Below are 18,957 nucleotides of genomic sequence, written 5' to 3'. Positions count from 1 at the left end.
TGCCTGTAATTTACTTTCTCTGGTTAGTGTGCTTGCGTGAAAGAACAATCCAGTTTAGCCTTTAATATGAGACAGATTAGACCACGTAATCCAAAAATGCCCCCCAAAAAACGTCACATTCAACCAGAGTTTAATTAAATATCAGAACTTTTGTAAATGGACACCGTAAGCAGTGTGCATTCACACAACAGGTGTCTGCAGGGTGTTTATAGCACCTTAATCCTAAAATTGCTTTCCTTGGGTTTGACGAGGAATTTCGATTTCTTCCAGAGAAGCAGCTGTTTGCTTATTTTGAGAAACCAAGCTAAATAGAACCTTTTGCAGCTCTAATGGACGGCAAGGCATTTGGGTAAGCCACAAAAATCAGATGATGGGATAACCCAAAGTATTCCTTTGAAAATGTAGCCCTTTATTCTTGGAAAAAAGCAACTTAGTTAAGAGTAAAAAAACAGTAGAAGAGAAAAGAAAGCTTGAGTTGCTTTTACGGAAACAGAATGCAAAGAAAATCGTCTGCAGCATTAAATATGACAATTAAGACACTGCACTAGTGGAGAAAAGAAGAAGAGAGCGCACCGCGACCGTCCGCATTATCTCCACCACTGCAGGAAGCCTGCATCAGGCGGCCAGGCCACAACCAGGCTGCGCGTCTGTCGCCATGACACATGATGAGTTTAAACGTTTTCCTTTTAATAAATAAAATCATAATTTGATAAACTGCCTTTTGTATTTGTATTTCTTCAGGTTTCCTTTGTCTGACAATAAGATGTGTTTAAATGTCTGAAACATTTGAGGGGAACAGAAACCAAACAAATTTTTAAAAATCCAAAACGAAACTGTAAATGGGAAAATACTTCACTCATGTCGTAACATCATCATGGCAACGTGGTTTATACATTTTGTTTTTTCTACACCATTTTCTGCTTCTTGTCTGCAGGTGACACTTTGGAGTATCTCCAGTAGTGGTTTAGTACAAACATTTGCCAGTTATCTGTTGCCCACATGCGCCTGCTTTAGTAACTTTATCTGGAATATAAACTTGTAAAACTTGCAACGATACAAACCCTGAGATCAAAACAGATCCGAACAGATCTCTACATCCGAACTGCTTCCAGTTTCAAAGCAGTATCACCAAACATCATCCCTGAGCTTTTTCAAGAACCTCATGAGATGTAAATACGAAGCAAAAAGATGGGATAAACAGGTGAACTTCCTGCACTTCCCACGCTGCTGGAAACGGTTTCTACTGTATCTTCACAATCTGGTTTCCTCAAATAGTAACAGATCAGACAGAGAACAGGCCACAGACTGACATTTCTCTCCAGGCTCACAGCCGTATCTCTTTCACAGTGTGGTTTCTGATGCGGTTCCCATATATTTCTGTTTTGGGGGTCAGCAGAAGTAATATGGGATTCGTTTTTTTGCTCCTTTGTTTCCCTTCCTGGAACTCGCAGTTCACAGACCATCATGCCTATAATGGCTTCAGTATGTTTGAAACGATATGCATCCTTTCTGTTTGTTGTCTGACCACATTTACCAACTAAACATTTTACCGCACGTACTCACAAAGGTCACTTTCACAATGCTTCTCCAGCGGCAGAGAAGTCAATGGTCAACAGTTTTCCCGGCAATATCAGCCACAAAAAAGTTATTACAAGAACTCGCTGACATATTGGTTAAAATTGTAAAAAAACAAATTAAATCCTTGTTTTAAAACACTATTTTCTTATCTGGTATCTCTTATGGAAATGAAGTAATAACTATTTAGAAGTATAATTTACTTAGTTATGCAACTATTAAGTTCAAATACAGTTTAAAAATATTTAAATGCCTTGATGTTTGTCACACACCCACAAACTTCAAAATATTTTTGTTGATTTTTTTGTGGCCAATCAAAAGAAATTGTGATTTTTTAGTTTTTAACTATGGCATGGTTTTCAAGGGACTTGAACGTAAAAAATAACGAAGCGTGGCACGCATCTCTTCTCAACCTCCGACATCACAAAATGAAATCTGGTGAAACCAGCTGCCTTCATCTGATTATCATCATCATCCGTCTTCCTTGGTTTAGTTTAATCTCAGTATGAACCCGCCTATTCTGTGAAGCCCTCTGAGGTCTGCTAGAGAGAGCAATTAGCGAGCACACAGCGTTATGAAAAACCGAGAAACACGGCAGGCAGACACGTCCAAGACAAAGTTGTGGAGAAGTTAAAAGCGGAGGTCAGCGGTGGGAGGATTAATCAGAGAAGCAGCCAAGAGGCACATAGCAACAGAAGCTGCAAAGATTCACAGCTGAAGTGGATGAAAGTGTGGACAACATAATATTTACTTATCCACTCTATTGATCTGGCCTATAGGGGCAAAGTTATGAGAGCCCCAATTTCAAGTGTGCAAGAAATCCTGTAGAAGAAGAAGCTCTGAGCAGAACAAAATGGAAAAAAAAACATATTTTTGGTTTTTCTTTTTTAAGTGCCAGGTGTGTTAGAAAACTGCCTCTGCTCCCCACCCTGCGCACACCGCTTGTCACGGCAAGTTCTTGACCTCCGACTCCTTTTTCTCATCAATACCGAACTTATATTTGCAGCTTGCGACTGGAAACGTGATGCTAGTTTTTAACGTTTTGAGTCAACAGCGCGCCAAGAACTGTGCAGCTTTGTATTATTGTGTGGTAAATCTCGTCTTTCTATGAAACTATAAAATGTCTTTTCGAGACTCTTCCCCCAGAATTAGGCACTGTGCGATATGGCTCTCCAAATTTGATCAGAAAGACGTTATGGCCTCGCTCATCATTCACCGAGGCATCTTGGTCGTTTTTTTATCTCTAATATCACATTAAGAAAATACAGAGAAGCCGGTCGTCAGACTTAATGGAAAAATGGATGGAGCTAAATGCAGGAAAAACCTGGAAGGAAACCTTTCAGAAGCTGCGAGCCACTTTTTCACCGAGCTGCAGGCTCTCCTTCCTGCAGCGCGAAGAACCCAAACTTACAACCAGAGCTACAAAGGAATGGTTTGCAATGGTTTTACAGTTATGCACTGCTTTGTGCTGGTCAACCATATGAAATCCCACCACAGCACATTATTGTTCGTGGCTGCCATGTGACAAATGTGAAGCATTTCAACGATGAAAGACAACTATTACAGCTCGCTCAATTCTGTAAATACTGTTAGCTCTGTTTGGCATGTTTGTTCTGGCTTTGCCTGCTGGATGTGTCGAGTGTGTTGGCGTGTGTGTGTGCGAGAGATAGGGAACTAGAAAGAGAGAGAGAGAGAGAAACCTTTTTTGCCAGCTGAGGCCTGTTTGGACAAAACGAAAACAAGAGAAGCTTGTGAAAAAACAACTACTTGACTCAGAACAAGAAAAAAAAACATTTTCAGGATCTATTACGGCTTGAATTACATCAGACGAGGTGAAACAACACAGCTCTGGCTCATTATAGGTAGTTTTGATACCTGCACATTGTCTACTGGATTCCTCCGGGATTACAAAGACCTTGCTTGTGTCTTGTGTTGATTTCCACTGCACCATTGTGTTTGTGGATATGTTTCCACCTGTATGTTCCTGCAGAGGACTTTCCAATGCTCAGATTAACTAGGCTTTATGAATTTTACTATGAATTTTTCAGGTCGGTAAGACGTTTCTGCACTTAGTCATGAATGGACAAACTTCTGCCATTACCTTCTGAAATGGTAGAAGGTATTGTTTTTCTTTTTTGTTTCTCTTTTTATTCCAACAGAAAGTAATCCTGGATCTGTAGGGTTTTTTTTCTTGCAATAGCACACACTCTACTCTCAATACTTCTGTTTCCTGACATTGGTTTTCTTTATTTGGCTGAGCGGATTTTAGTAGTTTTCCTGTTCTTGACGTCTTTTAGACATTTTAGCATTTCTAAACAGGTTTTTAGACTGGCTTGTAGTCTCATCGTGTTTTTAGTAAAGGCACATTTACTGAAAGATTTAAAATCCTGTTAGAACAGCACTCACATTGAGCCAACATAATAATCTTAGGTCGGCTTACAAATATTCCCTTTGGGGAAATTGTGGCATAACAAAATATTTCACATTTTAGGTCGACTTACAAATGTTCCCTTTGGGAAATTGTAGCATAAAATTAAATATTAAAAATTATTAGTGTGCTTGTTTAAGACGTAGCTTTGGCTACAGCTGAGCTATTTAAAGTCCGTCTCTTTTCCAGTCCATTAAATTTTATTTTCTGTCATCCGTCTGAACAAAAACAACAAAACAAAAAAAGCTGCTTTGCCTGGCTAGGAGTAAAAACATCAACAAAGAGTGGGAGAGAAAAAAAACACAATAGAGCAATTTTCCAGGAATATTAGACATGACTGAAAAGAAATGCATTGCAATTAAATCATTTAGTGATTAACATTCCTATACTTTATCCGCATTTGATCAATATACAACTCAGTGGAAACACAAGCAGAAGAAACAACATAGGAAGTGCTGGGGGGGGGGAGACATGGTAATTTGGTTGCATAATAAACAAACTCCTCGGACCACAAGGGCTTTGACCTAGCAAGCAAGCAGTCATGCAAAACAAACATACGTCAAACGCAGACTTTCAGTAAATCTAATTCAATTCTCCACGGATCAATATTCACCTCAAATTCTCTGCTTCCAATTAGGAACAAAAGACTTGGCTTGTTGCGTAAGCCTGGTCGGGACACGCAGATGCCACAGCCCAACCGAGTGACCTTTGACTTATGAAGTAATAGACGGTGCGGAGACTCTTTCCCAAAATTGCCCCTTTTGCGTCGCTCCATGTTTCCCCGGTTCCTGCTGCTCACGTTCACACGCAGGGAGTCGACGATGATTTAAGCGACAGATTTAAGGAGGATGGACGGAAGCCCAGATTGTTCTGACACTAACATAAAAGAGAAAATGATGCACGCCAGGCCGAGCGTTTCCATCATGTGACGAGACAGATTAAACTCACGGCGGGCCAGTTTTTGAATCCACTTCAAAGTAACTGTGCGGCTGGTGGCAACTGCATCTAAAAAGCAAGAAATCTGAAAGGCGGAATTTAATCCAAACACCATTCGTCTTGAACGAGATGTTTTATCGGCCCTAGTGTAGGGAAAATATATCAAATGAATCAATGCATTTTTGGATCAAAGACTCCTGTGTTTGCTGAAGGCGTTGAAGCTTTTAGCTGATATATTGAGGTCAAGGTTTGGGAGAAAAACAAAAATTCTTGCTTTTTTTGATCTTTTTCACTCATATTATGTTTCACTTTCACAAAAGTACAGGATGTTAGAAAACGCCAGGGCCAATGGGTTTTCAGGTTTTGCGGTTGTTAAGTAATTTTCATGCTTTCAGCTGTTCAGTCTCTGCCAAAGGCCAATTCAAACAGTGTAGAATATGAAGACATCCATTACACGTACTTTCCTTCATACGCCCTATTATAGTCTCTACATCGATCCGTCCTCTTTTTGTTTTCACTCGAAGGCTGATTTACTTCTATTCTTTGTAACGCTTTAATCTCTAAAAAATGGTCTAATTAATAGTTGCCCAGGTTGACAGGGGTTTTTGTCTGTCTGCTTTTCCAATAGTTTTGGTAGAAACATTTTTATTAAGGCTCTCAAACTCAGAGTATGAATTTGGTTGCAAATGGAGCTTTTTGTTAAAAACGTCTTGTTACAAACACACAACATGACTTTGTTTTTTCCCCCCCCAGTTGAATCCATTAAAAATATCAAACATTTCAAAATTGGTGGTGTGATATTTCCTGGCTTACCCACAGTTTTCACTCCACACCTTTGTTTGTTTTCAAGCAGTTTTGAGCCAAACTTGAAACTGCTGCTGTGCAAGCTGCTCAACAGGTTGTTGCTAGGCAACCAAAGAGCAAGCGAGTTAGTTGACCTAGCGACTAACCTAGCTTAGCTGGCTGTAAGCGGTTGAGCAGCTAAAGCCTTTTCTTCTGCCTACGTCTCCCAGAATGCTCTGCGGTTCTGGATAGGAGTCCAGTGAATATTCGCTGATGCTGATGACGTTTTTGGCCACGAAACAAACAAAATATTGAATTGTTTTGCTGTGCAGCAGGCCTGCCATACATCATCATAGGAGCTTGTGTAAAATGTTCAACGTGTCACAGCCTCCTTTCCTCATTTGGTGTGCTCACAAACAGGCCTACTGCTGTGAGGAGTTTGTGTGCACATGGCAATATTTGTTTTTCAGCTTCTGTGTCTGCTGTTTATTTAAAAGTGTCACCTCGGTTTGTTTTACGGGCGCTGAATCTGTCAACACTCTGTGTGGCATCCTCATCTGAGAAACCCCTGTAGTACTTAAAGGTAAGTTAGACTCATGCTTGCCAGACAGGGAGAAACAAATAGTGTAACTCTCCAACATAAATCATTCTAACCCTCAATAAGTTTTGAAATGTTGAGACGTTTTTTTGTTTGTTTTTGCGCACTCCCCTAGTGGCAGTACATTGCTATTTCACGGCTTTTGTCTGTTGACAGCAGTCGTAATTTATCCCAACAATTGGGAGTAGAAAAATAAGGAGAAGATTTTATGACTGTAGAGCTTGCACACAGAGAAAAAAAATGTGAACCAAACAAACATTTTAAAAAAACAAAACAAAGCTAAGTCTCCCACAGCCCAGACAATGATGGGCTAATTAAAAAGAGTGGAGCAAAAGCAAACAAGGTTTAGCTGCTTCAGTTACATTTGTAGTCAATAATGTGCAAAGTCTCTTTCTTGGTTGGAGGGGGGAAAGCATGATCAAATGTAAACCAGGTGAGGTAAGAGTCATTAAGAACATCTCTTTAGAAACTAGAGGAGACACTGCCAAGCCAAATGCTTCCAAAAAAAATAAAAATAATGATTGTACATTTCCTTTGCACATTGTGCATCCTGCTGTGTGACAGGCCGGAGACGGGTCCAGGGTTGGTGTCGTGGCTCTGGGTGCTGGTCGGAGCCCAGGGACTTTAGCACTCCTAAACCACCTTTGGAAAGTTTTAAACATTAGCCGATGGAGTTAAATTAGAAATGTATATATCTCAAACATGTAAAAAATAAATAAATAAAAAAAAGGCAGAAAAAACGAATAATATTCATAAACAAAAAAAAAAAAAAAAAAACTTTAGGGAGAAGCCAGTGCTCATCACTTTGGGCATTTTGCATCTAATTTTTGTTCCATGTCCCAAATTCTACACTTTCAAAAATGTATCTGCTATTAAAATTATTCACAATTTTAAAGGGGCGGTGCAGGCACCTACGGAAGAGGATTAGGGCCACCGAAAAAAGAAAAAAAAAGAATTCTGACTTTAAAGTCAGAAATCTGAGATTAAAGTCAGAAATCTGAGATTAAAGTCAGTATTTATACCCCCACCTGTGTTTCTTGTTCTTTGTCGGGTCCTTGTCGTATCTGTCTTGCTGCTTGTCCATGTCTCAAGGTTTTTTTTTCCTCCAGTTGCTACCAGAATCGAGCCTTTGCCTTCCGCTCATCTGTGCTGCCTGGTATTTGGGATTTTGTTTATTTCATCATTAAATCATCACTTCCTTCACTTCAAGCTGGGTCCACCGGGTCTGCCTCACCACCTCACGCCACACTTCATGACAAATGTTAGTGATTATTAAAAAAAAACCCACGTGTACGTGTGGAAAGCTCGTTTGTTTGCACTTTTTTGTGTGTATAATTTCACTAATTGCGATTTATTTTGACTGCTGATGGTTTACATTTGCTCTACAAATATTTACACTGGCCAATTTTTTAAATACACATGGCATCATTATCTTCATCTTCGTCATCATCATCATCATCATCATCACCATCCAGCCGCCGTCCTTGCAGGACTGTTCTTATGAGCTCATCTCTGACACACGTGTTGCACAGTGGGAGGGATTTTTGAATCGATCCGAAACAGACTGGGAGGAGCGCCGCAGCACAAACTTAAAGAGGAGGAGGGGAAAAAAAGAAGCTTTGAACCGATCAGTCGTGTTTCTGTGCCCGGAAAGTCAGCGCGGATCAGACGGCAGAGCTGCGCTTAAAACTCAAACTCTGGATCTTAAGTATTTGCTGTCATTTTTCTCGGAGTAAAAAAAAAAAAAAAGAAAAAAAAAAGACTGAATAGCCAGAGCGGCAAAATGAAAAAGTTAGAGAAATGAAAAAGTTGAAACTTCTTCATAGATTTATTATTATTACTATTGCACTGCTGCTTCAGTGAGAGGTAAGTAACTATTATTCATTGCAAATATGCTTGTGAATCATATTTTGAGGTTGTGACAAAGTAAAGGCAAAACTTTTCTATAATGCCACTTTGTGATATTTTAGTGTTTTCTGCCTGGTCTAAAAGTACTGTTATATGTTCTACAGACACTGCATGCAGTGAGGGGCGGTGAGGCTGTTAACACAAGGCAGCATCGCTGTTTTGCCGTGACAAATGACTGTCTCCAGAAAACAGGATTCACACTCGTCCGGAAATTCGGATTATTGTCAGTAAACCCTCCTCATGCTGGAAGACCCTCCTCTGACAAACATGAACAGCAGCTCAAAGTGCCACGGCCAGCACTCGATCGCTGGCCAAGGCAACAAACCAATAACTATCACTTTCTTTTCGCTCGGAGTGGTGGGCAACCTGCTGGCCCTCTTCATCCTCTTAGTGCATCAGAAGGAGAACCGCTCCCGGTCCTCGGTCTTCTGCATCCTGGTGACCGGCCTGGTCCTCACTGACCTGCTGGGAACCTGCCTCCTCAGCCCACCCGTGTTCATCTGCTACGCCCACAACATGTCCTTGATCGGCCTCGGCGGGGAGAAACTGTGCAACCTGTTCGGCTTTGTGATGAACTTCTTCGGCCTGGCGTCCACCCTCATCCTGTGCGCCATGGCCCTGGAGCGCTGCATGGCCATCAGCCACCCGTATTTTTACTCGGTGCACATCCGCGCCACTTTTGCCAAAGTCGCCCTCTTCTTCATTTACCTCTTCTCTTTGACTTTCTGCCTGTTGCCGTTCATCGGGTACGGTAAATTCAGGCAGTACTGCCCAGGGACGTGGTGCTTCATGGACATGGGGGACGCCCCTGGCACCTGGGAAGACCGTGGGGAATTGATCCTGGCCTTCTCTCTGTCCTACTCCTCGTTCAATGCGCTGCTGATCTTCATCGTGTTCGTCTGCAATGGCTCCGTGATCGTCAGCCTGTGCAAGATGCACCGCAGCCACTTGATGCGCCGCGGCTCCGTGGTGTCAGTGGCCCGGAAGAAGAAGCTGAGCTTGGCCTGGTTCGGACGCGGGGAGGAGGAGTTGGACCACGTGGTGCTGTTGGCGCTTATCACGGTCATCTTTGTGGTGTGCTCCCTGCCTCTAACCGTGAGTATCATGCACCCCGCTTCCATCCAGGGCCGGGTTTTGCGGGATGTGGGCCCCTGGGTTAGAGCAGGTTTTGGTCCCCCAAGACAAGAGAGCAAATCAGAGGAGAGGGAGAAAACCTCAGCAGTTTTTTTTTTCTTTTTCATTTGTGTTGCTGCTTAGTTTAAAACATGCTGTGTATTACAATTGCCATTTTATTTGAACATCTTCCAACATCTCTGCTGCAAATGAAAACTCTTGAGGCACATTTCAACGACGCTACCCAGATTTTTCCCTAATTTTTTGTGAGCATTTTCACACATGAGTTTAAGATGGGGTCCTTCATGTGAATGTGTATTTAAAAAAAAAATTAAATCACAAAAAAATCTATATTTTTATAATATTTTATTTCAGACAATAAAACTTTTATTTGCATAGATTATAATAATGCCATTGCAAGAAATGGCTATAGATGAACGACCTGTGTTAATTTACTAATGCAGATTAGCTGCAGTGGCTAATCTAACACAGCTAATTTGTATGATTAGCTAATTTAAACACCTGCTCTACTGATGTCGGTGTGAAGGTCGCCTTTTTTTTGTAGTTTAAATGAACCAAAACACACCAAATCCCACATCACATCTACATGTAAAGGTTGTCAAAGTCACCTACTTACCTCTTTTGATACTTTTTTTTATTAATTAAAACTTTTTGCTAACCTTGTTATCTCGTTGTCGTAGCATTGACAATTAGTAGCAAAGCACTGCGTCCCTTTTTTGTTCATATGTCATGCATACATGTAAGATTTAGCGCGTTATGTTGACAACAGTTAAAACCAATGGTAGTCATCGGTGATCTTGCACACATGACGTCATTCTGCAATTTGCCTATATTACAGCAACTGAGCAACTTATCTGTGAGTACGCTTATGTATACAAGGTTTCTCTTGGTTATTAAGGCCTGCGAGGAGCAGCAGACCCGTCTTTGAGGACCAGAAGCAGAAATGGTTATTGCTAAAGAAGCTGGTCGTTCACAGCGTCCTGTATCCAAGGATGTTCGTAGAAAAAAAATGAGTGGAAGAAAAACATGTTGTACGGGAATCTGCACCAGCAACGACGACGACCACAGCCTTCACAGGACTGTCGAGCAAAATGTTTTCCAGAAATCCTGGGAGCGGAGTCATCACTCCCAGACAAATCCTAGACATGGGCTGCTGGTGTTTTACCTGGGCTAGGAAGAAAAAGAACTGATCTGTTGCTAAGTGGGCCAAGGTCGTCTTTTCCAATTAATGTCGAGTTTGTTGCAGAGCAATCACTCATAGCTGACATAGGCCCACGGTGCTAAAGGTCACAGAAATTGCTGGAAATTGCAACTTTTTTTCCAAGGTTACGTAATGCTGCTTCCAAATATTGATTCTCTGAAGAAGGATGGCTCTGTTTTTGGAGACCAGATTTCTGGGCTCGTGGATTAGATCTGGTTTGACTAAACATGTAGTGGAATGTAGGAATAAAATCTAACTTATTAGGATGGCCTGTTATGTTACACGGTTCTGTTAGAAGGATTATTATATCCAGCTGTGTTATTACATTTTTTGTAGTTATTCATTTTACTTAATGATCCAGCTCTCAACAGAAGTCCCACTAACTCACATGGTCTTTTGGGAACATTGACTGTCCCCCGGTGAATTAAAGCCCACAGTTGTCGCATTTAAATATAGCACAGGTTGAGTTATGTCAGAGGGCGGGGTGGAGCGCCATTGTTTTCAAAAATGTGACGACTAGTCATCACAACAATCTAGCAAATTAAAGCACCTCAGTGATATAAGTTACTATGTAAACCTATAAGATTCCATGTTTCATCTATAAAATCTATTAATTTTGTAGATGAAATTTTAGGGCCGTCTAAACTGCTGCTGGTCCGGGTCCAAACGTTGAGTCATAATTTGTCACAACTGCAAAACTAGAAAGTTATTTAAAGAAAAGTGAAGCAATAGCTTGTCAACGCCAGAGCTCCAAACTGCAGTCAGAACAAGTTAAAAAAAGGTTTAATCAAACAAGTGGGTTATACTTTCAGTTCTTTTGCACTTGTAAGTGGTAATATCAGAGCAGGTATATTCATATATTCCCTTCTGTCATTGTCGACTCTTGTTCTTTTATCATCACACTTGTATAGAAAAGGCCTTTTTGGGCATGGCAGCTGTTTTGGAATGTGCTTGTAGGCACAGTTTAAGCCTCTTTAACGGCTGTGTTGTGTTTAGGTGTGTCTGAGAGTGCGGCGCAAATGTGCGAGTTTGTTTTGAGGAGTAAGCTTCACGTTTGCTCCTATTCTAGGGGAGTGGACCTAACCTGAAAACCCTGGAGGACTGGTCCTGCCTCTCTACACTGGGGTGGAAGGTTGCTCTCCTTTTTGTTGGAATCTGAGGTCAAATCATTAGCTGGACTAATGAGCGTAACATGCGTCATAAACATGTGTTTCATAGTAAAACAATGTTTGCTTTTGTTGTATGGGTGCCATCTTTTTTAGTGATAAATTAGTTTACGAAAAGCAATAAAAACGATTCATGTTTTTGCCATATGCTCGTTTGTGGTCTGTGCCTGGATGCTTGACTCAGTTCTGGCTCATGACGGTATTTGACCTAAATCACTGTCGAAAAACCCAGAGGGGAAATAAACAGTGATGACAAAGTATTCTCATCTGTCTGAGTAAGATTCAGGAATCCCCAACTTTGGTGCCTGCAAGCATTTCAGTAATGCAGTGAGGCGTTTGTGTCAAAAGAGATTTGGATCTGGAAATGTCCCGAGTGTTTTTGTGCCTTATGTTGATTTGAATTCCAGCAAAAATAAAATACAAAATATCAATATCGCACGTAACTCTGCCTTCCTGACAATGACAGATATTTAGTTCTAAGGTGGAGTTAACTTGGTGAAGAAAGCAGCTGCAATTATGCATGTGCACTTATTTTCTGTTTTACTTTTGCTAATATGTTTCAATTGATCAAACACTATTCATTTCGATTAGTTAACTTTTGGGGAGATTCACGTTCTTGTTTTCCCAAATCTTAATATTGGCTGTCATTGTAGCTTGTTGGAGAACCAACACTTTCTAAATGTCTAATCCTTCCCAGAGTGGCAGATGGATCAGAGCTCTGTTTAAATTACTTTGGATCAAAATCATTTGTTGCTTTTTGAGATCTTTTAACCTGCTTCATGTTCTGTTTATGCAACTCCTTGAGTCCATGGGTTAATGAGTAAGTAGGATCCTACTTGCTCACACGTACACTCGAGTGTTGCAACTACAACTAAACTTAGCTTTCCTAAAGACTCTGGTTTGTCATTGTTTGCTCAGGATCTAAAGAGGGTAAGAATAACTTGGTCTGGATAGTTTGGAAATGATTCAGCATTTTTATAGCTTTTTTATTATTTTTCCAAGTTATTTTTGATATTAAAATGTTTTGACAACAGTTAACTAAGACAAAGGTAGTTTTAACAATTATTTCTTCATATGTATTTTACTTTACCCATACAGTCACAGTCTTAAATAACTATAGCTAAACATCTAAGCGTACGCTATGCTAGAGGGCTAGCTCTTTTTTTAATGAGTCATTGATATTTAAACTCTTTATACAGTTCAGTGTGTTTCCTGTTGATGGTGTACAGATAAAACAAAGAATGGCTTCCTGCTTCATTTCCTGCTTTTTACAAGGATTTTCTGTCAGTCTTTTGAGTGCAAGTGTTTTATGTCATTGATATACCGTTGATTTAATTTTTGGCCACTCTGATTTTAACAACACTTTTATTGTAGTTGCTTTCCTGTTCTCGTCATACTCTGATCATTTCGGCCGATCTTGACCAGGACTTAATAGATTTTAAATCTAGATTAGCAGCTGCTCTCTGCCCAGTGAAAGGTGTTTGAGCACAGGAAATCTGAGCACAGCAAGCCGGAAGGGCCACATAACACAAACTGATATAATGTCGTCTCACTCAGTCTGAATGTGAAATCAAATGGTGAAAAAAAAATTCCTGAGTCTCTGGCGAAAACCTTGATTTGACTAACAAAATAATGTGCAACGCCTTTAGTACAGATTTGCTTGCTGTGCATAGGTTGTGATTGTTGAAAGTTGTCTTTTCAAAACACTGCGATGTGACTTTCGACAAAATCACAGACGGGTTTCGGGACTTCCTAGGGACCACAAGTCCTTGTTTCGGGAAATCGAGTGTAGAGTTGCGTTTCCAGCACGTTTGTAATGTTTTAAATAATTTATCACTCTTATACCGAGCCCGGACACATTTCTAGAGGTTTCTGTGCCTGTTTGTACGTGTAAATCTTTACAGTCGCACTAGTCACGCTGTGAAGCCTGATGCTGCACGTACAAGCAACAATAACTTTTTCCAGACAGATGAGAGCTGGTGATTAACACCCATTGGTTTGGCTCACAGCGCAACAGATGCTGGAAAGGGAAAGGGGGGTGGGGAGAAATGTCTGATTCAGTCTAGTGGGATGTTTTTGTGTTGCTCACATTGAATTTATTACAACAAGTTTTCCTCTTGACATGTACAGGAAGGCTAAATGCTGCATCCTTATTTATTCCTCTAAGTGAACGTAGCAAGAGCAAACCACAAAACCATGAAACAACCGTGTGTTTCCGGTTTATCCTTGCATGCGTACAGCAAGTTCTTGTAACCCGCTGTGCCTCTGAGAGAAGAGTTGTGCCAGTGTTGTCACTATACTGATGCAGAATAGTGAAGGAAAAAAGCAGGGAAAAGAGAGTAAATGGTGTCTTTTTTCACCATAACGTTGGTAGGGAAGAAGAATAATAATTATATGATCAGAGAGAAGATTTATTGTATTTTCTTTGGTTCTCATCTGTGAATAGTATTTTCAGATTTTAGAGTTCAGGTTTCAGCAGACCCTTGTTTACTTTGTGGAAACTAGAAGTCATCTTGTTGAGCTTTTTCACTTGGGGAAGATTTACTTCAAAGTCAAACTTCACATCCAGGGATGTTGTGTTCAAGGAAGTGGTAAAAGACAGTTGTGGCGATAGTTGTTGGCATAAAGCTTTATCCGTCAGCTACAGCTGCTGTGTGTCTGATATCCGTTCAACTACTCAGGCTTGTCTCCGTATCTTACCTACCACCTCTGTTTGATTTATAGTGTATTGTGTCATTACACTAGTTGGCTCCGCTAAAGTGTTATTGAGCAGTAAAAGTTGATGTGATGAATTTTATTACTTGAGAGGATCTGTGAAAAATGCACTTAATTTGTTTGTTCCCGGAAGAAGCCTTTGATTATTTGTTGTACTCGAGTTATTGGCGTATTTAAAAATGTATTACCAGAGGTAATATGTGGTCACCGCTTGTTAAATTTATCAAAGTAATGCTTTAAAAGTCAAAATCAATAAACAGTAGATCACTGAAGGTCTATTTTCCCCACAAGAGGGTCTTTAAAGCAAGATCGCTCTGACCAATTTAGACATTACAAAGTTCTCAGCTTTTGTGTTTTATATGAAATTAAAACAAATATCAGAACTTACAAGCTTTTTGATTTGATTGTTCTCATTACTTCCAATAAATGTTACCATGAGAACCACAAAGCTCCCATTGGGCTATAAATCAGTAATCAATACCAGGATCGATGAAGTGTTCCCTGGTGTCACTTCCTTTTTGGGAAAAATGGCTCCAGATCTTTCTTTTTCTAGCACCATTAAATGAAAAAACCTATGAAATGTAGCATTTTTAGGTAATCTTGATCACCTTATTTCTTTAACTTCATAAAAAGTTTCCATTAGTGTATATATACTTAACTTACTTAGCAGACATACTGTATTGATCGCTGCGTACGTAAGATAAAATGTCAGGAAGGCTCATATCGATCCATAAACTAAATAACTACTCCACTGGCTGGAAAGGGAAAGTATTACACAGATAAGAATAGCTTTAATACCTCCATTATGCTGCACTGCTGTTTCAGAATGAGCATTCACTGACAGAGCAACTTCTGAAATACATTACTTCAACTATTTATAGGTTTTACTTAGAGCCAAAAATGATCTGGCTTCTAAGCAAAGTCTAGACATGACATCTGCGGATCCTTCTGATCGTGAAAAGGCATCTATGGTGAAGAGATTTATGAGACCTGGAAATGGAAGAATCGATAGAGATTCTCAGGAAGCTTTTCTTATTTGTAACCTAACTAACGTAAATGCAGTATTTAAGCACATTAGTTTGTTATTCTGTGTTCAGATAGGAAACGATGTGTAGCTTCCTGCTACAGCTCCTTTCACCATTGTTATAATCTATATACTCCAGATGTTAAATATCCTTAATGTAAGCAATGATATATGTTTGAGTTTTACCTTCTAAATAAAGATAAGAAAAACCAAAATCCGGCAAACCAAATCCAATGGTACATGGACCTCTGGGGAAATGTCAATTGAGAACAAGATAAGAAAAACCTGGAGAGTAAAGCTGCCTGGGAAAAGAAAAAGCAAGCGATGCAAAACCCTATCTGCAATTAACAACCTACTTGCTAGAGGTTCTGCTTCTCCAGCCAACTTTACTTTGTTTATGCAAATTAGCGTTTGTTTCCTTGTTAACCAGAGCACATATATTCCTCATTACAAAAGGCCATGAGCCACAAAAGTCTGTTAACAGTGACGTCCCCTCCCAAACACAAGTGGGAATAAGTAGAGTCACTGGATGACGGCACCCGCAGCCAGCTGGATCCAGATCAAGTGAAAGAGGTGATGGCTAAGAAATCTCTCCAAATCTGCAAAGGTCAAAGATGATTCAAGTCTGAAAACAGGCTGATTCTTGCCAAAAGAGAGTGATAATGACTCAAGTTTCTTTTTATTGCCACAGATGTGGGGAGAAAAATGACTGTGACGTTATCAAGTGGGTGATGCAGGGTTTTCTATAGAAAACTTACTAATCAGTGGTGAAGGTGCTGGGGGATCTACCGTGTCTTTTTGTTAAAAATGTTAAAAGTTGAAGGAAATTTGACAATATGACTACCTCATTCATGCTACATGCAATTGGTAGACATTATTGACATTACTGGAACACCAACTATAGTCTTCAAAAAGGCAAACACAAAAAAATATACAACTTAAATAGATAAGAAGAAATTTCATGCACTTAAGTAATCAACATGTAGATGTTAATACAAACTGTGCAACACTGTTCACATTTAAAAGTAATATAAAATAAATATTAGCTAAAACAGACAATGATGATAATTTTTATGTTTAGCTAAAAATTAAGGTACAAAATTCAAGTATTATTGTATGACATGTTCTTGTGTTTTCCTAAGATCTTCCATTTTGTTAATGTCTGGTTGTTAGTTATTCAAGCGAATGCAGTGTTTGCAAGGAATACTCTGATTGGCTGGTGGTGTGTTTTTTCTTGGAGCAGACACAGAGTAAAGTGCAACCTGTAAACTAGAGATGGGCAGATCGATCCAAAATATCGATAATATCAATACCATATCGGTTTAATTCCAAAACAAGATAATTTCTTTTTCACAAAGAAATGTGTGCTCAGGTTGGTGGGAAAAACATTACATCATATGCAGAAAGTTCCTCTTATAGTCGCACTTTTAGAGTATTGATTATGTGGTTTTGTGGTGTGGCTGAACATTTGACCAGTATTATCCCACAGTGAGGCTGCATGTTGTATGACTTGGTATTTTTGTGTTTTTATGAGGTACAGCACTTTGAACCTCCTTGTGGATGAAATGTGCTGTACACCGTGTTCCAAATTATTATGCAAACTCAATTTAAGTGTCATAAAGATTACATTTTTTGTTGTGCTGTTAAATTTATAGATGGTATTGTGTGTCAGGGCTCTTTGAATCACTATAATTAATTTCAGAGAGCTGGTTGATTAGTTTGTCTGGTGAGCTCAATTAAAGGAAATCTACTTAAGAAGGATGTTCCACATTATTAAGCAAGCCACAGGTTTCAAGCAATATGGGAAAGAGAAAGAATCTCTGCTGAAGAAAATCATCAGATAGTGTAGTGCCGTATGAGAAGGTATGAAAACATTAGATATTTAACAAAAACTGAAGCATCATCGTACTGTGAAGAGATTTGTGGCTGATTCAGAACAAAGATGGATTTGTACAGATAAAAGCAAAATGAGGAAGGTTTCTGTTAGACAAATTCATCGGATTAAGAAAGCAGCTGTTAAAATGCCCTTACAAATCAGCAAACAGTTATTTGAAGCTGCTGGAGCCTCTGGAACCTCAAAGTGGAGGATCCTCCAGAGGCTTGCAGTGCATGAACCTACTATTGGGCCCCTAACCAGAGCTCACAAGCAGAAACGGTCTCAGTGGGCCCAGATGTACATGAAGATTGATTTTCAAACAGACTTGTTCACTGATGACTGCTGTGCAACCCTGGATGGTCCAGATGGACGCAGTAGTGGATTGGTGGTAGATGGCCACCACATCCCAACACAGCTGTGACGTCAGCAAGGAGGTGGTGGAGTCATGCTTTGGGCTGAAGTTATGTGGAGAGAATCATTGGTCGGCCCCTTCAGAGTCCCTGAAGGTGTGAAAATGACCTCAGCAAAGTATATCAAAGGTGATATTAAAGAAGGTCCTATGTTAACATGTAACTCGTCTGTTAAGATGTTTTTGACTGAAATAGCTTTTGATTTTAGTACATGTGACTACTTAATGCTGCACATTCAAAGAATGACCGTTTGCAGTTCTTTATAATCCATAAAATGTTTAGAAAATCTGCTGTGCATAATAATGTGGAACAGTGCATTTTGAGTTTTTTATTTTTGAAAATATACTGTTCTCATTGGGAGCTTTGTTCAGTAAAATTTGATTTATACTGTAATAGTTCATGACTTGAAAATTATACTGACCATCATTTGCACTGACCATTTAAGAAAATCTGAGAAAATATCAATTGCATAATAATTTGGAACAGGGTGTATACAAATAAACTTGACTGATTGAATGAGCCATCATTGAGGGATCATATAAATGCCAGTACAGTCAACCCCGCTTACACATTGTCCACTTTGATTGAAAGCTACATAAATTCAGAGGTTTCCAATCAGGTGCTGAGACAGCACAATTTTTTAAAATGTCACTTATTAGTCTGTTGTCTTTTAATGCTGCCCATGATGCACATTTTAAAATTTTTAAATGAACTTACCCAGTTGCATATTCCTTTGGATGGGAGTGTGATTTTTTTTTTTGAGTAACTGTTAACATTAATCTTGAAATTTTGCCCTTACTGTAGAGCACAGGTGTCAAACTCCAGTCCTCGAGGGCCGCTGTCTTGCAGTTTTTAGATGTGCCACAGGTACAAAACACTGGAATGAAATTGCTTAATTACCTCCTCCTTGTGTAGATCAGTTCTCCAGAGCCTTAATGACCTAATTATTCTATTCAGGTGTGGTGCAGCAGAGGCACATCTAAAAGTTGCAGGACACCGGCCCTTGAGGACTGGAGTTCGACACCCCTGCTGTAGAGTATTTTACTCTTATTTTTCATTCTGTTTTACACAAATTATATATCCTTGTGCAATTCTATTTTCTTTGATTTCCTGCCACTTTCTTTTCTTTTCTATTCTATTCTATTCTATAGGATGTTGTCTTTACAGTAGTACGATTTCCTTTAACGGCCCCACAGGACCTGT

General features: G+C 39.7%; 1 protein-coding gene across 2 annotated transcripts in view; it reads left to right on the top strand.

Moving 5' to 3' along the window:
• Positions 1-7,363: 7,363 nt before the first annotated feature.
• ptgir (prostaglandin I2 receptor) overlaps positions 7,364-18,957 on the top strand; it is a 31,448-nt gene continuing 19,854 nt past the window's right edge. The window contains exons 1-2 of one of the 2 annotated variants that reach the window (XM_032545624.1): positions 7,364-8,186; positions 8,333-9,323. In XM_032545624.1, coding sequence (XP_032401515.1) covers positions 8,469-9,323 — 855 coding nt within the window. In that variant the 5' untranslated portion in view covers positions 7,364-8,186; positions 8,333-8,468. The remainder of the gene's footprint in view (positions 8,187-8,332; positions 9,324-18,957) is intronic. The other variant, XM_032545623.1, reaches the window with a different exon arrangement.

This window comes from Xiphophorus hellerii, chromosome 18 (assembly GCF_003331165.1).
Source record: "Xiphophorus hellerii strain 12219 chromosome 18, Xiphophorus_hellerii-4.1, whole genome shotgun sequence".
NCBI classification, from domain to species: Eukaryota; Metazoa; Chordata; class Actinopteri; order Cyprinodontiformes; family Poeciliidae; genus Xiphophorus; species Xiphophorus hellerii.
The sequence above is the reverse complement of the archived record's forward strand: the minus strand, read 5'-3'. Positions and strand labels throughout refer to the sequence as shown.